This window comes from Mus musculus, chromosome 12 (genome assembly GCF_000001635.26).
Source record: "Mus musculus strain C57BL/6J chromosome 12, GRCm38.p6 C57BL/6J".
Lineage (NCBI taxonomy): Eukaryota > Metazoa > Chordata > Mammalia > Rodentia > Muridae > Mus > Mus musculus.
Window position 1 is genome coordinate 70870871 of NC_000078.6, and position 20401 is coordinate 70891271.

The 20401-nt window shown below is 46.6% G+C and overlaps 1 protein-coding gene across 4 annotated transcripts in view; it reads left to right on the plus strand.

Moving 5' to 3' along the window:
- The window catches only part of Frmd6 (FERM domain containing 6), a 76779-nt gene that overhangs the window by 45415 nt on the left and 10963 nt on the right, over positions 1-20401 (plus strand). For 2 of the 4 annotated variants that reach the window (XM_006515978.2, XM_006515979.4), the window contains exons 3-10: positions 1621-1711; positions 6290-6369; positions 7547-7623; positions 9749-9935; positions 12796-12951; positions 16154-16219; positions 16939-17007; positions 19062-19236. In XM_006515978.2, coding sequence (XP_006516041.1) covers positions 1621-1711; positions 6290-6369; positions 7547-7623; positions 9749-9935; positions 12796-12951; positions 16154-16219; positions 16939-17007; positions 19062-19236 — 901 coding nt within the window. Of the gene's footprint in view, positions 1-1620; positions 1712-6289; positions 6394-7546; positions 7624-9748; positions 9936-12795; positions 12952-16153; positions 16220-16938; positions 17008-19061; positions 19237-20401 lie in introns of all 4 variants that reach the window. The other 2 variants (XM_006515977.4, NM_028127.3) reach the window with 1 other exon arrangement.

Consider the following 20401-nt stretch of genomic DNA (forward strand, 5'->3'; position numbering starts at 1 on the left):
GCAGAAACAGCAAGGCTCCACCTCGTCAGCACAGGTCAGCACGAGTCAGCAGAAGCAGCCAGAAGCAGCTGGACTACCACAAGAAGTTCTTGGGTGCTTTTCTCCCTCTGAGGTGAAGACCAGTGAAGTGTGGCATGATGTAGCAATGCAGAAGCATCCTTGCTGTTTGTGGGGTTCCTTTTATATTCTTTCTAAACATCGGGCACCTTCTCAAGTGTCTGTTTTCATCTCAAAACATCAACGCCCTCTCACAAGACAGCTTCCAGAAACACATCACTTGACACAACTGAACTGAGTTGTTTTTTTTTAAAAAAAAAAAAAAAAAAAGGCCACTTCAGGCATCACTGTGGTGGATGTACACCTGCATTCACATTGCCTGCAGCCTCGTGCGTAGCAGTTGGTGGCGCCCACTGGCGACTGAAGAGACAGTGTGGTACGTCCACACATGGTGGAGTAATTAGGCCACGTCAGGAGGGAGACTTGTCATTTGCTACACTATGGGTAAATCTGCAAAGCATTATACTAAATGTCGTAAGTTAGGCACAGACTGCATGGGCTCCTTTGTGCAGTCATAAAAGGGTACCTTACCTCATAGGAGCAGAGTGCACGGTAGTTACCAGGGCCTGAAGTGGGCAGGGCAGGGAGATGCTGGCCAAAGGGTCTGATGTTTCAGCTAAGAGGATGAATAAGATCAAAAAGACTCTGCAGAATGGAAACCATAACTAATAATGTGCCGGATACCTAGACATTGCTGCCTGAGGGTAGATCTTAAGTGTTCTTACCACATACCAAAATGATGTGAGGCGTTGCATTGGTTAAGCCATTCTGCAGGCAGCAGTTCTCAGCCTAGGGGTCATGACCCCTAGGAGTGGTAAACCACCCTTTCACAGGGGGTTGCCTAAGACCATCAGAAAACAGATATTTGCATTATGATTCTTAAAAGTGGTAAAATTGGGCTGGAGAGATGGCTCAGTGGTTAAGAGCACCGACTGCTCTTCCGAAGGCCCTGAGTTCAAATCCCAGCAACCACATGGTGGCTCACAACCATCTGTAATGAGACATCTATGGTGTACTTACATATAATAAATATATAAATCTAAAAAAAAGTGGTAAAATTGCAATTATGAAGTAGCAACAAAAATAACTATATGAAGGCAGTTCACCACAATATGACGACCTGTGTTAAAGGATCACAGCATTTGAGAACACCGCTGTAGGGTATACTTATACCAAAACATTGAATACTGTATAAAAATGTATCCATTCATGTAAGAAAAAATGGTAAAAGACAGAACATACTGCCAAGTAAATACCTTTAATGGAGCAAGCTCTTCTAAAGGCCCTGTTTTTCATGCATGATCTGAGACCCTGACCCACGTGTCATGAGATTTATGAGTCTTGTGTAAGATTGCATTGGTACCCGGTTATCATGCTGTACAACTGATAGTCATTGAGACACAGCCCCAGGTTGCAGAGATTTCCAAAAACCAGGGGTGATTTTACTGATGTCAGGGTGTCCTGTGAAGGTGTAGATTTACAAAGTTTAAAAAGTGCCTGATTGTGTCAGTGTGGCTGAATTTAAGTAGCTCAAGTGTCTTTCTTTTTCTCTCCCTCCCACAGGTTAAAATTCTGTGTCACCAGTTGCTGGTCCAGGTGTGTGACCTGCTCAGGTTAAAGGACAGTCACCTCTTTGGTCTCAGTGTTATACAAAGTAAGTTTCAGTCCACTCTCTGGTATCTTTAGCCAACTGTCTCCAAGGACATGACATTTTAAAGTCTAAAGCCATCGTGCTACGTGAGCTGTCAAAATACCCATCCACTGATCCCCGTTCCAAGTGTAGTATTTATTTTCCAATGTCAGCTGATGTACTTCTTATGTGATTTGGGATTTTTATTATTGTTGTTACGTTTTAGACTTAGTAATGTCGTTCCTTTTGTTTCATTTTGTTTTAATGAGCCAGGCTTGGTTTTTATTGTTGCTGCTGTTTTCGTGACCACGGAGACCAGCCCTATCTTGGAGGAAAGGAGATGGTTTTTGTCATTTGTCATTACCATCTACAACGCTACAAATGATAATGGCTTGTGACATTACCAAAATTTTGAACATAGTAAAACTGCCTTTCTTCTGTTCAGATTCTCTTGCAATTAAAAGTATGACAGTGATGGATTAATTGAATTTTTTTTTTCTGTTTTTCGTCACGTCCTTTTCTTTTTTCTAGTCAGGCGGTGTGACTGTAAAATGCAGTCATTTTCTTCCACCATTATATTAGGAATTTGCAGGGAAGGATTTCATAGGCACTCCCTGTCTCATGTCCCTTACTTAGCACCAGACCCTTGGGACTTACAGCCATTTGTTAAAAGCTCTCTTATGTCAAAGTATATCTAGAAATTTCTCCGCTTTACTTTTTAAATCTCAGAATATTTTAACATGTCTGCTCATCTTTTTCAAGGAGATTTACTTGTGTTTAATTATACTCTCTACATTTATGTGTATAGTCGTTTTCTCGGATTGTTTTAAATCTAAAGGTTGTGATAGTTTGAGAATCTGGTCGGTGCTGTGAATGTTTATATCTGCCAAGTTAGAAAATATATTGTCAACAGAAAAAGCGGGCTCCCTTTCTTCCAAAATGGGAACTGTGTTCGGTTGCCTTTCTTGGAACATGGAATGAGGAATGCAGACAGCCCTGCATGTCAGCCATTTGCCCTCTGCTTCACTCCTGTAGTAGTCAGTGCAGTGAAAACAGGAAGGCTAACCACCATCTTTGGGTCTAGAAGCGGGAAGCTGCTGCCTAGATTCCAGACGACTCTTGCTGTGCCCTCAAAGGCGTTCTTCCTTCTGCACCTGCAGCCAGACTGTTGATCTCTGTGGTTCAACAAGCCGGTCCAAGAAAACCAGTTCATAGCTTCCTCCAGATTCCAAACAAGAGCTTTTAAGTTGCTCTTTAAAGGAGAGTTTGCAGTGTGGTGAAAGAGCAGTGGAACGGCAGTCAGGTGACCTGGTTCAGATTCTGGTTCTACTGCTGGCTAGCAGTCGTGTCTGAAGGGGTTCAGACATGCCACCAGACTTCCCTCACTGTCAAGACAATGTAATGTGACAGACAGAAGCTGCTGTTGTGCCAGCTTTGCAGGATGGACGTGCATTTCAGAATTTGCATCACAGGTTTTTCGTTCTTAGTGTGGATTTGGATTCCCAGGCAGGTGAGGAGGAAGTATAGAGGGTTCTAGAACACCATGCACATGCAGGTATAGCGTCCCCACTGTCATCCCCAACCTGACACTCTATCGCCCAGAGTCCATCCTTCCCACGTGGCTTCCCTCCTGGTGTTTGTATCCCACGACTTTAGACAGATGTACTGCATGTATCCACCATCGGGGTGTGGAGGATGGCTTTACTGCCTTGAAGCCACTCACACCATTTTAAATTGGTGACTGAAATTGTCACTGTCTGTTCAATAGTTGGAAAGAATGTACTTTGAACATTGGCATTTTTAAGATTCAGTCAATCTAACACTCTTTAAAAATCCATCTAAATAGCAAGAATCACAATGCCATTCTTTCAGTTTTGTATTGAAATAATTTCAAAGTTCCAAGAAGACAATGAGAGTCTCCTTAGGTATTAACACCAACATTTCTTCCTCCATCTGTGATCTACCTTCCTGTTTCCCATCTCTCCACACGTGAGACCAGCAGCATCTTCTACGTAACCACGTGGCAACATTACAATCAGGAAGTCCATGCCCCAGTGCTAAGTAGTCTTTAGTTTTCTCCAGGGGTCCTAGGACTGTCCATCATAGTCACAGATGGTCTGGTTTCAAGTCTTTATTCTTCAGCCACCCCTCAGCCTCCCTTGTGGCCTTGGCTTTTTTTTTTTCCTCCCCCTTTTCTTTTTTTAAGAGAACAGTCAGGTTACTTTGTGGAATGTCCTTTAATTTGGGTTTGGTTTATGTTTCCTTATGGTTAATTCAGGTTATGCGTGATTTGGGTGGGGATATCAGATAAATGATAAAGTGCCATTCTCACTGTACAGTATCATGGGGCACACTAATTATTTATGTCCTTATGGTGATGTTAGTTTTGGCAAAAGTTCCTCCACACACTTTCTGTGATATCCGTGAGCTCGAGTTAACACTTCTGATGACAATCCAGTTCCATGAGATTCAGTCCGCCTCTTCTTTCCATTGCTTATGGCTTCTTTCTTCAACAGTGAGAAACCTGGCTTATTTGCTCGCACATTTAGGAGTATATTATATATAAAGGATATTACAGAGGTACAGAGTAGTCTAGGGCAAAGTTTGGGAAGGGGAACGCAGCTCTTCTGCTCAGTTTGTGTCTACCAGTCTATATGTGTCCAGCTACCCAGAGTTCTCAAGCTAGATAGCTCTGGTCACACTGTCAAGTGACAGACACATAAAGGTAATTTAAGGTGTGCACTGTGCTCACAGACTCCCCGAGACTCTGGCAGCACACGAGGGCTGCACAGGTCGCAGCTAGACAAGGGTCTCAGGCTGAGAGGGGGAAGGAGTGCCCATTCCTAACCCAGACGCTATCTCTAATTAACAACCACTTACAGGAAAGCTTAGTTTTTTTCTAGTGGCGTCTCACTGGGTATACACACCACACTTAAGGGAAGGCCCCATGCCCAGCGGGAGATGACCAACACAATACTCAATGGTATTTTTGTAGACATTTTGTCTTGTATTGCTTTGTTTGGGTATTTTTTATCTTAACTGTTCTTTTGTTTGTATATTATTGTTTCTGATTTTGCATTTGTGTGGGTGTTATTTGTGTGGGTGTGTGTATGTTTCTCGTGCTTTTTCTTTGTTTTGTTTTTTAAATTCTGATTTTTATTATTAGCATTTTTTTTTCTAAAGAACTAGAGGAAGCATGGAATTGGGTGGGAATGGAAGGGAGAGAGGATATAGAAGGAATGGGGAGGGGAAACCACGATCAGAATATAGTCTATGAAGAATTTATTTTCAATAAAAATAAAATGTAAATATGCATGTGCTGCTCTGAGCAGTCTCCCTTCTGGTCATCATTGTGCTGCTTCCAACAGGAGCTCAAACCACACACTAGTCAGAGTCATGTTCAGTCAGAAAGATGAAAGGCTAGGAGGCAGCTTCTACTGACCTGGGTGTTGGGTTAAGTGGAAGATGTTAAGAGGCCTGAACAGCCCACTTACAGACAGAGTAGCTTCCGTTTTCAATGACATCTTCCAGTCAACCCCAGCGTTCATCAGGGTTTTACTGTGCAGTCAGCTCACATCTTCCTGGAATGAGAATGGTGCACGTCCCTTCATTGGGAAGGTCGTTATGGAGCATCCAGAAGAGGATGCCTTTAGTGATGGAGAAAAAATTAGCTGGAGTGAGTGAGTGTGTGTGAGTGTGTGTGTGTGTGTGTGTGTGTGTGTGTGTGTGTGTGCGCGTGCACGTGCGCGCGCATGTGTGTGTGTGAGGGTGTGCGTGTGTGCATGCGCATGTATTAATTAAAGCCTTGTACAAAATCGGAATGCCAAGGACTTCTCCTGTGGAATAGATCTTTGCAAAAAATTCTCTCAAAGAAAAGTTAAAGAAAAAAAATGTGTTTGGCCCGGCTTGTTTCCTTATGTTCCGCTCACATTATGTAAGTTCCAGGAGACAGATTTTCTGTTCCCTTTAAAAACATGTCACCACTCCAGCCCCACTTGAGGGATTGTTTGGAGTCAAATATTGTTTTTCCGCAAGACTTTTCTCTTGTGTGGATAGATCCTGAAGGCAGACCGAGGGCCGGTTTGTCCTTCTGGCAAGCTCGTGCCCTGGTGTGGGGAACACAGAATGGATGTTTTAAAAGCCAACTCCTCAGAAAGCAGGTGTTGGCCCATGCTTGGACATGTGCTACCATCAATGCCCCAGTGTTCAGAGCGACCGAGCACAGTACTGCTGTGTCAGCATTTTTCACCTATGAGAAGATTCTTCTCCCCACTAAACCGAAGTGTTTCTCTAAGCTGTGTGTCCACAGGAATGGACGCTCAGTGGTCTGTAAAGATCCTGGAAGCTAAGCACATGTGGTCATTAGAAACCACATGTCTTCTAAGCTTTTCATCCTCTAGAATCTCGAGTGCTGTGTTGCAGAAGCAAAAGACCCCGTCAGCTCAGTAATGTCCAGCTTGTGCCCTTGTGTCCTTTTGTGTCCTTATGCAACATTCTCAGATCAGGAGGCTGGTTTCTGGAATTGTAGCTTTGGGTAGTTTTTTTTTTCTTTGAAACAAATCTTTTTTCTTTAGCATCTCTCTCTCTTTTTTTAATGTGCAGATAATGAACATGTATATATGGAATTGTCACAAAAGCTTTATAAGTATTGTCCAAAAGAATGGAAAAAGGAGGCCAGCAAGGTACGGCAATACGAAGTCACTTGGGTGAGATTACATTTATACGCAAAATTCTTTTTATTCTGTAAAAATGTTTATTTTAGCTGTCACGTTAGAATAAAAAAAATCATAGGCAATAATTTACCCAGTAGAAACTGAAAAGGGGAAATGAATTATAAGCACTGAAATGCCTTGTGGATCAGATGTGAGTACCTGACAGCATAAACCGATAGGTTACAATGTTTTCATAATCATGGGGTAGTGCTTTACAGTGAAAAGCAGGAGAGAGGATCTGATTTTCTCCTGTGACAGTGTTGTCAAAACTTGTAGGAGGCTTTAGTAATTTTTAAATTTGCTTTTTTTATGGTTCTTGCATCCAAGCTTTTGTTGTTTCACTGTACAGCATGGTATCTTTATGTAGTTAATATCAGTCAGGTTGGGGGAAGGGGAAATCACAGGCTGGTCCCCGTAGTTTCTGCCATCACCTAGTGAGTCAGGAATGAAGTTACATCCAATCCCAGATCCTCCCATAGCAGTGCAGGGGATCCTCCATAGCAGTGCAAGGGATCCTCCCATAGCAGTGCAGGGGATCCTCCATAGCAGTGCAGGGGATCCTCCATAGCAGTGCAGGGGATCCTCCATAGCAGTGCAGGGGATCCTCCATAGCAGTGCAGGGGATCCTCCATATCAGTGCAGGGGATCCTCCCATAGCAGTGCAGGATTCTTGGGCTAAGCTGGAAGGGGACTTCAAAGCCAACTGCAGAGCAAAGCCCCCAACATTTAAGTAAACAAGCTGTGTGCTAGAATGTGCTGTGTGGAATGCTGAGGGAACAAGACAGCATTTGTAATAGGGAGCAAATGGTCACTGCAGGGAACAGAGCTGGGCCAGGAGCCGGCTCTCAGCTAGAAATTTCCATGACATTTATTTTTATCTTCCCTTATGTTGCCATTGGCAGCATGGCAAGCAGGCGAGTGAGAATCCGGAGAGGGAGGGTGCCCTGCTTTACGTTGTAACTTCTTGGTCGGATGTGGACCTGGTGCCCGTGTGGGACAACTTTCCGCTGCTACAAGCCCCATGTTAGGAACAGATGAGCCTGTTTGTGTTTGGAAATGTGCCTTGCAAGTGACGGTAGCGTGGTTGTGTTTGATGCCTGTCTTGGAGATAACAAAACACAGCTCACTGCATGTGTCTCTGTCTCAGGGCATCGACCAGTTTGGGCCCCCCATGATCATCCACTTCCGGGTGCAGTACTACGTGGAGAATGGGAAGCTGATCAGGTATGAGAACAGGCCACGGGCCGGAGCCTCGGTGCCCTCTGCAGCGCTTCTTTCGGCAGACACCAAGCACATCCTGGTGCCAGCGCTGCCTGCCTTCCGCCTGTTAGCACATAAACGCTGCAGCAGCAGCAGCACTTGGGGCTTTGCTTGTTTCTTCACATTCTTGTATTCTTGGTGCCCACCACACCAGAGGCACATTGGTTTCTTCCTGAGTGTGGCAGGCTGAGGGAGAAAACGTTAATGCCACCAGCTCACATTTGCACACTCAGCCCAAAGGAGCTGTCAGTGTTTTGGAACAAGATTTATTAAATATGCTTATATTCTTTCCCAAGAGGGACAGGGCCACAAACTCTCAAACTCCTTGGTTTTCCATTAGCCTGGTTTCCCCTTCACTTGAGGTCTTGCTCGTACTCTTAATCACTAGTTTAAAAATTAAGAGTAAGCACACATCTTTAATCCCAGCACTTGGAAGGCAGAGGCAGGCAGATCTCTGCGGCCAGCCTGGTCTACAGAATGAGTCCCAGGACAGCCAGGGATACATAGAGAAACCCCTTCTTGAAAAACAACAAGAAACTAAGTGTGAGCCTGGAGAAGGGGGAGCTTCCTATGAAATCAAGGGTGCAAGCTGAGGGGCGGAGAACAGACTCTATCTTCTTGGAAACGGATGCATGATCCGTGTCAGGGTGTAAACTAGACTTAGCTGGTTGTGAACCTCTTTCTTTGGTGTGGGATTCAGTGCTAGAGATTACACTTCAGCGAACAGAAACTACAGGAAACATGAGCTTGTTTTCCTTTTCCTTTTAAACTTTGAGAGACCTTCATATGAAAGAAGAAATACGCGGGGCTAATGTTCCATGAAAAGCTAGCATTTGCTATTTTCTGTCGTCAGCAGGTGCAAAGTAAGAGTAAGGAGTATTAGTACATAGAGCATATTTCTAAGGCCTAGAAAGGTCATTAGTCAGCCTTCGCCTGCATGAAGTGCACACCCACTTTATATGGTAGGGATGGAATGCCCTGTAAAGAAGGAAAATAGATGACTTAGCCACGAGTAAACCCCATAGGGCTAATGAATGTTAACCCTTTATCTCTGTGCCCCCGCCCCCGCCCCACATACACACAGACACATACATACATACACCATCCAACAGCACTGAGTAGTGCCCTATCCTCGGGAAAAGAATTCCACAGATGCCTTCCCCTTAAGCTCTTCATCCTTAGCCCTGGTCTTGGTCTTAGGCACATATGTTTCTGTTATCATCTGCTGGTGAGCTGTGACCGCAGGTAGAGGCCAGGGACCTCCCTGAAGGCGCACACAGCCACAGTTGTTTTCCTTAATTATAATCTGCTCATGAACATTTCTTCTGATGTGACTAGAGGTCCTGTGACCCACCCACCCCTGCTAGCACCCCTGCCAGCACTGCCCATTCACCTATTCGGTGGACTGGATTTATTTCTGGCTTGGGTGGACTCGAGCGTGCACTATTAGCATTTCCTTGTGGAGGGAGTGTCATGGTTGTCGAGGCTTGTGCCCGTGAAAACACTCCATAAAGCATCCTCCTCCTCCTGTAGAACAAGGCATGTTCTTCAAGGAAAGCATTGGTTCTTTCATCCTCGGGGCAGCGGGGAAAGTAACAAGCCACTGGTGCTCAGATCTCCTATAAGCGTTTTACGTGCTGTAGAGCATCTGTGATGCGCTAAGGAGGGGAACAATCAAGGACCATCAAACAGGGAGGCCAGGCTTGCCCCTCGGTTTGTTCCCACTAAGGGAGTGAGAAGCACAACGTCGCTATGCAGACTGCAAGCGCCCAGCTTCTGGCACGTCCAGCTTGTGTTCTGTGACATATGCACCTTACTGGAGTGGAGTCCCTCAGAGCTGCCTTTTCTTTGGATGAGCCAAAGGCTGTGAGCTTTAGGGTCTGTTTTTGGCAGCTGAGCCTTCTGCCCCTGCAGCCTCCTGAGGTGGTGATCTGGTTCCAGCTTGGGTCTTCCCCACCTCAGTGAGGAGGACCCAAGGGAGCCGAAGCAAAGGGCCTCTGCTAGCAGATGCATATGAAATTTGGGATCTGTTGGCATGTGCTTGTAACATTCCACCAAAACATGACTGCTGTTTTCCCGTATTTTCTAGTGACCGAATTGCAAGATACTATTATTACTGGCACCTACGGAAACAGGTGCTGCACTCCCAGTGTGTGCTCAGAGAGGAGGCCTACTTCCTGCTGGCAGCCTTTGCACTGCAAGCTGACCTCGGCAACTTCAAAAGGAAACTGCACCACGGAGACTACTTTGAGCCAGAGGCTTACTTCCCGGCATGGGTAGGTACTGTCTGGATTCTCCATACTGCCTGTTCAGACACAAGCCTCTTCAAGAGATGAGCCTGCATGTTCTGGGCCCAGGGAAATCGCTGTGATGCCCAACTACCAATCGGAGGCTGGGAATCTTTCCTAGTCTGCTCATGACTGAGGAGGCTCTCTGGCCATCTTAAATGCAGAAGAACTTCAGCTTACCCAGCCCCGTGTTGGAATGTGCATAGCAGTGATACTCTGGGGTTTTTTGTTTTGGGGGGGTGGCGGTTTGTTTTGTTTTTTAAGCAGGGTTTCTCTGTGCATCCCTTGCTGTCCTGGAACTCACTTTCTAGACCAGACTGGCCTTGAACTCACAGAGATCCACCTGCTTCCACCTCCCAGGTGCAGGGACTGAAGGTGTGCAAGCCCACGCCTGGCTAGCGGCGACACTCTCCATCCTCCCGGTGAATTGTATTTTTCCCCTTTGAGGGAAAATGATTACTTCTCAAGCGATGAGATCATTCACAGTTTTAATGGGCTGAGAAAACAACTCTGAATCAACATTTGGCTCTGACCTCTGTGTCCTTCCCTGCCAGGCGAGGAGCCGTCCCCTTCTGTCAGGAGAAGATAGATAGATGTAGGTCATTCTGGCAGGAGTAGGCTCACACACATGCTCCGTAGCCTGTTGGGGTTGCCAGTCCTCCTGCAGGCCGCTCTGTCCCTCTCTTCTGTGGCCTCGGCTCTGGCTCAGGCTCTCTCCCCTACTGTTGATGTTCACCGGAACAATGGGTCACCTGCGTCCACAAAGCAGAACCGCCTGGCTGGCTTCCCAAAAGATAGGCCAAGTGTGCTTGACTTTCTGGCAGCTTCCTTCCCATCCGTGTGCGTTCCTCGGTCCTCTTCCCCCACCTGCTCCCCTTCAGGCAAGCACATGCCATCTCTCGGGTCATTCATGCCCTTTATGTTGCCTGATTCAGTAGGCGCTCTCTTCTCCTTTTGCTGAATTTTTCTGCTGCCCTTGGCACCTAGCCACTTACACCAGGGAGATTTCATCCCAATCACGGTTTTTCATGCCTACCTTCAGAATATGCAGGTAATGCCTAAATATGCCTGCCCTGTACAGTGAGGTGGCTACTCATTCCTTAGTTCCACAGACTCGGAACACCCCCAATCACACTCCTCCCTCCCCCACCTCCACAGAAACAGCCCTACCTCTGTTCCCCTGTTGTCAGAGGGCTGGAGGCTGCCATAGGCCCAGTTGCCAGAACCTGGCATCACATGGACTTGGCTTGGCACTGTGCCTCTGCCACATTCCTACCCACATGCTCTGATGTGCCCACTCCATTTCCTGTTACCCTGCTTAGTCCCTATTTTGTCACTATTGGTTTCCTTCTAAGTCTACTGCATCCTTCCGTTTGGCGTTCCCTCCCTGGGTCTCAGAGCTCAGCACAGTGTTGCAGAGCTATTCCTGCTTCGGTGTCCCCCAGCTTGCTCTGAGAGGAGCGAGCCTCTTACTTTACACAGTACCTGCAGGAACTCCCCAGTCACCTGTGGTGTGAAGTCCTGGCTCCCAAGTGTGCAACTCCAGGATCTGGTTGATTTCTTAGACTGGATGCTCTGGCACCATCCAGCTGGTGACTCTACAGATGTGTCCACACAGCTGCTGGGGTGCCTTAAACTTCTGAACCCACCGCAGCCCCAAGCAGGGTTTCTCTCTGCAGCCCCAGCTTCCCTGAAACTGCCTATGCAGACCAGGGTGGCTTAGCACTCACAGAAATGCTCCTGCCTCTGCCTCCTGAGTGCTGGGATTAAAGGTGTGGGCCACCACCGGCCTCCATGTAGAATCCTTTGTGAAGTATGAAAAGTAAGCACCAAACAACAGATGCTGAAGTCACGTTAGAGCTGAAAACTCGCCAGTGTCCCCCACTGCCACCATCCGAAGCCCTTGCTTCTGCTCGTGTTGCCACTGGCTTTTTGTGTTTTCAGACCCTTCTGAAATCCGCATGGCCATTCCCAACACCCTCAGTATGCAGCCACCGGGTGCAGGGTGTAACTCACATTTGAAAACTCAGTGGGGGGCTGGTGAGATGGCTCAGCAGGTAAGAGCACCCTGCTGCTCTTCCGGAGGTCCTGAGTTCAAATCCCAGCAACCACATAGTGGCTCACAACCATCCCTAACGAGATCTGACTCCCTCTTCTGGTGCGTCTGAAGACAGCTACAGTGTACTTACATATAATAAATAAATAAATCTTAAAAAAGAAAGAAAGAAAGAAAGAAAGAAAGAAAGAAAGAAAGAAAGAAAGAAAGAAAGAAAGAAAGAAAGAAAGAAAGGAAGAAAGAAAGCTCAGTGGACCCCATCCAATTCTAAGCCCCAGCAAATCACAGGGAGGGCGTGTTGAATCGAAACCGTTTCCTCCTGTGTTTTCAAGTAGAGTTCCTGGCCTTTCCTGTGAAAACCAGTGTTCCAAAGAGTCCCGCCTGGTCCTTTACCTTCCCCAGATGAACGTTTCTAGTCTCACGTTCTGTGTGGGGGATTGTGGGAGTTAGTGGGACTTCAGTCCTGCAGCTGTTCCCTGACATCATTTCTTCCCACAGTACCATCGTTTAAGAGCGTAATCCGTGAAGTATGTGAAATTACTTCAGTTTGCGTGGGACTTCTGCTCACGTCGGTGACTCTTTAAACCAAAAGAATCTGTTTTCCCCAATTACGATTGTTTGTTCTACCAAGTGGGCGTTATATCTTACAACCTTAACTGGTTCCTCCCGGTAGCCTAAGAAGACAGCGAAAATGGGATAAAAATTAGAATTTTCTAGTGAGAAGTATCCAGCTTCATGTGGCCTGAATTAGCTTCTCATCCTCTTGTCGGTTGGGGCACGGTGTCCCCACAGGTTGTTTCCAAGCGGGGGAAGGACTACATCCTGAAACACATCCCAAACATGCACAAGGACCAGTTTGCCCTGACGGCCTCCGAGGCCTACCTAAAGTACATCAAAGAAGCCGTCCGACTGGACGACGTCGCCATCCATTACTACAGACTGTACAAGGTAGGAAAACCCTCCTTCCTGCGCGAGATTTCAGCTCGCCTGAGAACTCTGCTTTCCTCTTACAACAAGCTGTGGGAAGCTCTTCTTTTGGCCTGCCCTTGGTTACACGTGTCAGGCCTCCGTGGTCTAGCCCGGAAGCAGCATGTTAGAGTTCTTAAATGTTTGTAACGTGTGATAACGAAGGGCTGCGATGGTGATCTGCCTCTGAGGGCCTTATGCTATAGTTCTTTTTCTGCCTGGAAGAGTAACCTTTGCAAGATGTTTGGTGAATGTTATTGTAGTATTGCCCTGTGAAAGCCCCACCCTCATTATATTCCTTTAATTGTGGGAATGTTCCCACCGACCCCAGTGCAGACAGAGCACCGTATGCCTCCTTTTTTTCCTTCAAACCCCCACACTGTATAAAAAGTGATCATTTTATAAGCCAGGAAACTTGAGGCTTAAAAAAGTTAAATAATTCACTAAGGTTGCAAAACCAAGTGGCAGAAATGTGGATTGCAGCCCAGGCTCCTGGGTGACAGAGTTTCTGTGATCAGTTAGTTGCCTCAGGGACTCGGGTGCTCCGTATTCTCTTTGCATCCTATGTATCCCAGGCCTCCTTTCCACAGAGCGCTGTGAAGATGCTCTGCACACTCATGCTGGGCCTCAGCGTGCTCTGCCTTCTCTTCCGTGCTCCTCTCTGTATCTTCCCTATCCTGACAAGGGTCATTCCTGACTAGAACTGGATTCTTCTAAGTACTCAGGGTATATTTGCAAACCCAGTGGGACGAAGTTGTTAAAACATGGCCCGTGGGGTCTGACCGTGGGTTGAATCCCAGTTTGGCTCCTTACTATGTGACCCAAGGCAAGCATTTAACATCTCTGTGCTTCAGATTTCTCATAGGTTAAAGGACACTGGGACCTACCTACCCCTTAGGACTGTGGGAATTGATCAGTGAGCCATACCTGTCACATGACAGGCATGATGATCAGCATGGGATTTTGTTGATATGTTGGTTGTCCCTACCGCACCCCTTACGCTGAGTTAATATAAATGGGACCATTGTCCGGGGAGAATATGTTTGGTCATATTGCTGGGTGGTCATGTTACTAAATGTAACTTCCTGGCTGGTTCCAAAGCTCAGAACACTCCCTCTCCCTCCCTCCCTCTCCCTCCCTCCCTCCCTCCCTCCCTCTCCCTCTACTTTCCTCCCTCCCTCCCTCCTTCCCTCCCTCCCTCCCTTTCCCTCCTTTCTTCTCTCTCCCTCCCTCCGGCTCCCTCAAATTACTGCCTCTCCATCCTAGGAAGGCATATGGAGGACCGTAGATCTCTGTCGAAATTCCTAAAGGGCTGACTCACTTTTTCTGAGAAATTTCATTCTGACATCTCACTCTACACAAGAAAATTCCTATAAGTGGCGTCTGGGACAGTCGGCTCCTATTCTGAAGTATATTAGAAATATAAACAGTACACTGGACAGAGTCCGGCCTTGGGATGGGATGTCAGTTAGAGGCCCTGGGGATCTGGGCAGCTGTACTGGTCATGGGCCATCTCTTGAATAAGGGAGACACTGCACTGTGAAGGCCAGAGGGGTCCATGCAGTAACTAACAGTCCTGACACGGCAAGGCAGGACGCCTGTGACATCAGCAAGTGTTCAGAACGTATCGCTGCTATTGCTTTATTTGCTAGTTTAAAGAAATCTGATTAGAAATTAATCTTTCAATAAAACTGATGTGTACAAATTAATCTTTTTGAAAAAAGAAAAAGAAAATTTGCTTAGTATATAGTTCTGCATTGTATAGAAAATATCTGCTTTAAAAAGACATTTAACAAAAGCTGTAACTGAAGCGGGGAGATGAGTTACTGGTACCTGACAGACACCGCCCACTTGGAGAAGTCAAACCGTTGCATCTGACTCACATACGGGCAGCTCATAAGGGGAAGCAGACCGTTCTGAAGGAAGCACCTTTTGCCTGGTTTCCCATACACGTCTCAGACGTGAACTACAGCACTGCCTTGGCCCCAGGCTTACTTCAGAAAGCGTGGACATCGCCTGGGGAGGGAACCTGCCCTGAGTGTGTGCTGATGGAGCAGGCTCCGTTGAGCCCAGCACTGCATGTGCCTTTCCATGCCAGAGACAGGCCAGGCAAGACCATGCTTTCTAATGCTTCTTCCTGTGATCCTGAGAAAACTGGCCTTAAACTTAATAAAGACCCAGGGGCTGGAGAGGTGGCTCAGTGCTTTGGGGTACTTGTTGCGCTTTCTCAGGACATGGGTTCTATGCCTGCCATCCAAGCAGTGGCTCACAGCCATCATTACTCCAGTTCCAGGGCGTCTAACACCCACTTCAGCTTCTGCCAGCCCTGAGTACATGGGTGGTGCACAGACATACAGCCAGGGAAAATACCCAGGCATATAAGATAAGCCAAAGCATCCTTTGAATTTAATAAAGATTTGACAATATTCATCTATTGTCTTATAATATCTGGTAAAAAAAAAGAATATTTATTAGTAACTTTTAAGGCTTCATGCCTTACTCATTACACATAAGTCCTTGAAGATTGGCCAAATCTGAGCACGTTTTTTAATTGTACTGTTTTTTCCTTACAGTTAAAATGGCTTAAGGTTTATCATTTATATACACATATACATACACAACGGAATGTATATCATATCAGCAATTAGTAAAATAGCACTATCAACCTTCTGAGGGAGAGCCCTCGGTGTTTGGTCACTTGTCTGTCCTTTTTGAATCACAGATAGGGAGCTAGGAAAGCTACAGGATTTGAAAACCATAAAGTCAGACGCAGCTCAGACTGTAACTGGACATTGCCCTGACATTCTAACATCCACACATTCATTAAGCACGGGGAAGGTAAGAACGTTCACATGGCGAGGGCAGCGTGCAGTGCCCATGTGCTGGAGCTCTCAGAGAAATGTGTACCTAGAGTAGTCTCAGAAGTGTGCATACAGCGCTGAACTCTAAACCTGAAGTCTAAGGTGTCTGCAGGAGAGGATGCAGCTGGGTTAGCAAATACTCAAGATTTTTCTTAAGTCTTTCAGGAAACAAAGACTGTGGAAAGATTTGATAAGTTATTTTAAGTAAAACAAAAAAAAAAGAAAAACAAACAACTTACAGTTCTGAAATGTCTTTTTCTTCATTGTTCAGTTGTTTATTATAGAAGGGAAACATGACTTTTCATAAACCTTTATTCTGTCAGGATAAAAGGGAGGCTGAAGGCTCACTGACCCTAGGACTGACCATGCGAGGAATACAGATTTTTCAGGTTCGTATCAAATGGTGTTGGGCAGGTTTTACTACAGAGAATGCTTGTGTGACCCCCACCAAAGCTCAGTCCTCATTTCCCTTTTGTCAGCACAGAGGTGGGTGACTTAAGCCTGTGGATGGCGTGGCTCTGCCTGCCTAGACAGTAGTCAGTCCTTAGCAGAAAATGCAGGGTGGACGAGCAGCCCGGGCTTGATACCCGCAGAGTGTCACTGTCCACACGTTGCCCCTTGGAGCTTATGAATTGTCGTGTTCTTCTCTCCTACCTTAAAAAGCACCACCCAGGAACTTCAGCGTGCATTACGGTTGTCTGATACACATGGTGTCCCATAAATGGGTGGGGACAGTGTTATCCTTTAGAGATTAGGAGGAGGTAGCTCCCTGTGAGGAAGCTATAAAGATGTCTTATCTTCCTGGTGGGAAAATATCCAATTCTGGAAGTCTCAGTCCCTTCTCAGTTGCTGCGTGTCTGAGTCCTTTGGACTTCATATTTAAACTTAGAACTGAGTGACAGTTGCCTTCGGAAGCCAGTGCATGCAGTGCACAGGGGATGCAGGCTCTTGTCGCTGATCTTAATTACTGTCGGCCCTTTTCCAAAAAAGGGCTGAGGACTGTTTCAGATTTGAATTACTGAGTTTTAGTTTGTTATAAGTCAAGACAGTTTTAAGATAATCTATCCCATTTCCCCTAACTCCCTATATACCGAAATTCTTTCCACAGAATCTAGAAGAAGAGAAACAATTGCTCTATGATTTCCCCTGGACAAATGTTGGGAAGTTGGTGTTTGTGGTGAGTGAGTGTACAGTAACTTAGGAAAGAGGGGTGTGGAGGGAGGGGGAAAAGAAGTCTCATCGTTGATTTTGAGAATTTTGGAGGTTTCACTTTGAAAATACTGTTTCTAAAAACAAAAGTAGTCTGTTTATTTGAAAGGAGTTGGGGTGGGTTTTGTTTTGTTTTTAAGTAGAAGCTAGGGGCAGGTGAAATGACTCACCTTGGTGGGCTTGCAGCCAAACTTGGCAACCTGGATTGAATCCCTTGAACTTACAAGACTGTCTCTGACCTGCCCCCATACACAAAGTGGCTTGCACACACACATACCCCAGCATACACAAAATAAATAAATGTTAAAAAGCTTTAAAAAAAAAAGCTGACATTTTGCTTCCATGAGTATCCTCATAACCAGTTATTTATGTCAGCAGCAAATTAAAATCAAAGACTATAATCTCTGCGTCCAGTGTCTGCCACACTGTCTTAAGTAACTGGAATTGCAGAGGAGGAAAGAGAAGGGGAAATATAAGGTAAATCGATCGAATAGAACCATTTAAAAGTCCACAGCAGCCGGCCTGTTGGCATGCAGGGTAAATGAGGCAGTGTGGAGGCTGGCTGGCGGCCTCAGATGGTTCTTAGCGCAAGTGAAGGATGAAAGTGACATCAAAAGATGTTCCCATTAATGCCGGTTATTAACATTCACCCCGTTGTCATCTTCAGCAGTCTGCTGTAAGCAGTAGGGAAGCGCTTCATCTTCAGGATCTTGAGGGTGAGGCAGGTTCTAGGACAGTCATGTTCTCCGTGGTAACATTCAAAGAGTTGCAGTCCCTGTCATCTGTGTCTGTTTGGAGGTCACTGAAATCCACAATTTTACTGAGCTCTGAAGCAATTGAGAAAAGTGGACCAGGAAAAGCGGCAGCTGGGGACGTTGTAGACATACATTCCTCCCTGCAGACGAGAGGGCCTGTGCAGATGAAGGGCCATCTTAGCTTGTTGGCCTCACACTGGCTCCTCACAGCCTGCCACTCAGAAGGCCCAACTCTGCATAGTTGCTTGGGTGTCATCTGCTCTGGCCTCGCTCACATGTAAACTGCAACATGTTCTGCCCACACTCCACACCACTGCTGCCATGGTCTGGACCTTTTCCAGAACTGTGAAAATCAGAGCCAGGCCATGGTGGCGCACACCTTTAATCCTAGCACTTGGGAGGCAGAAGCAGATCTCTTGAGTTCGAAGTCAACCTGGTCTGCAGAGTGAGTTCCAGGACAGCCAGGGCTACACAGAGAAACCCTGGCTCAAACAAAACAAACAAACAAACAAAAAACTGAAACTTGTGACCCAGTTTGCCCTCTTCATGGCCCAGAATCAGTAGTGATGTTAAGACTCTCTAGGGCACCGTGATCATCGACTCCTGAAACTCACACCACATCACTCTTAGTTAAGATTTTGTTGAAGATGACAGATCTCTCAGCCTCATTCCTTTCCTCAAGGGATTTTTGATCCTGAGATTCTAGCCTGGAGAGAGGAATCCATTTTGACCAGTTTCCCAGTGCAGTCTACATGTGTGACCTTGAGCTAGTGACTCGGTTTCTCTCATTCATTCTTGGACCGTTATAGCAAGCTTTTCACTGTAGATGTCTTGTGAGGATTAAATGAATTGATGCCTGCTTAGTGCTCAGATATTGCCGTCCCAGCATTGGGGTCCAATAAATTGAAGAACCAATGCTTTAAAAGAAAACGCACAGTCTATTTGTGAACTACAGTCCACTGGTGCTTGGCCTCAGCTCCATTTCTTATTTGCTACATTCAGGTGTTAGGATTGCTTCTGGAGGGAGGGGTCTCCTATGCTAGGACAAAGACGATGAACACGCCCAACCCAACCCACCCTCCAGGTTTCCCAGAAACCCAGAGTTGGTGTCCCATGTCCTTTGACGGCTCTGATGAGGAAACATGTCCCTCAGAGGATGGTCAGTTGAGCTTCACACGTCTATAAGAATCTTACTTTAAATATAAAGGGGAATTTGGCAGTTTGTAAAGTTTTCTGCCACAGTCTGATTAGCATGTTTCCTCCACAGGGCAAGAAGTTTGAGATTTTGCCAGATGGCCTTCCCTCCGCCAGGAAGCTGGTCTACTACACAGGGTGTCCCACGCGCTCCCGGCATCTCCTGCAGCTCCTGAGCAACAGCCACCGCCTCTACATGAACCTGCAGCCCGTCCTGCGCCACCTCCGCAAGCAGGAGGAGAATGAAGGTGAGACAGTCATGGTCATGGCGGCATGAGTCCCAGTCCCTCATGGGGAAAGCAAAGGGTGGCTTGCCTCAGCTGGCCTCTCTTTATGAGATAGAATTTCTCTGTGTAGCCCTGGCTGTCTCGGAACTCTCGATGCAGACCAGGCCTGCCTCTGCCTCCTGAGTGCTGGGATTAAAGGTGTGAAGTACGGTGCCCAGCTGCCTCTGCTGGCCTCTTTCTCTACCTGCCAGGAATAGGAAAATTTTAAGAACCTCCAGAATGGGATTTTTAGAGACATGGACCAGAACTTGAGAGCCAAGTTGCATTGAGTTTGCAGTCCTGTAGGGATGACCGAGCAGCTCCTCCACCTCATGTGTTTAGAGTTTCTAGCCCCTGACTTGAAAAGCTTGCAATGGGCTAGGGTGGAAGCCTTCTGTACCCGAGTGCTGAGTGTTCCTGTCTGCAGCTGTCTGCAGGAAGTTGTAATCCCTTCCAGTGTGACGCTTTCCTTAGCCCCAAGTGAGAGTGAACATAGACCACAGCTTCTCTGATTGACAGCAGGGAGACCCTCAAGCTGACCCTATAATAATAACAATGGAGAAGGCCTTTTCCATCCAAGGACTTTGCCCAAGCCCCTGTCAAGGCTTTGAGGAGATGTGCTGGACCTGAAGACGATCTTTGAGGTCCTAGCGCTGTTCCTGAGAAGGGGCAAGCTGTGCTGTGGGAGGAAGGAGCCCATGTTGGGGGCCTGTGGCTGCTGACGAGTTTAGCAGTTTCTGTCTTGGTCATCAGTTATGGCGCCCTGGGCCTCCTCCACTTAGTCAACACCAGCTTCTCATCCCCAAAGGCCTTGTCACATATTTGCTTAGAATTGCTTTCAGTTTGTTCCGCAAAAATCCCATTGTGGTCATTGTCACAGTAATCAGATTAGAGATGGAATGTCTGCCTGGGCCCTGGGACACAGTGACTCCTGCTTTAGGACTCTATATGAAACAAGTGCTGACCAATGCTCCCATGGAGAGCAGGGGCTGTCCTCCCTCTAAAGAAGACGTGACGTGCATCTGATCAACTTTTCTAAAGCCAGACATGGCCAGATGTGTGTGAAGAATCCCTGACTGTACAGTGATGAGAAGGCGAGTCACCCACTCCCTGCCGTCTGCACTGTGACTCTTCTGTGGCAGGAGCT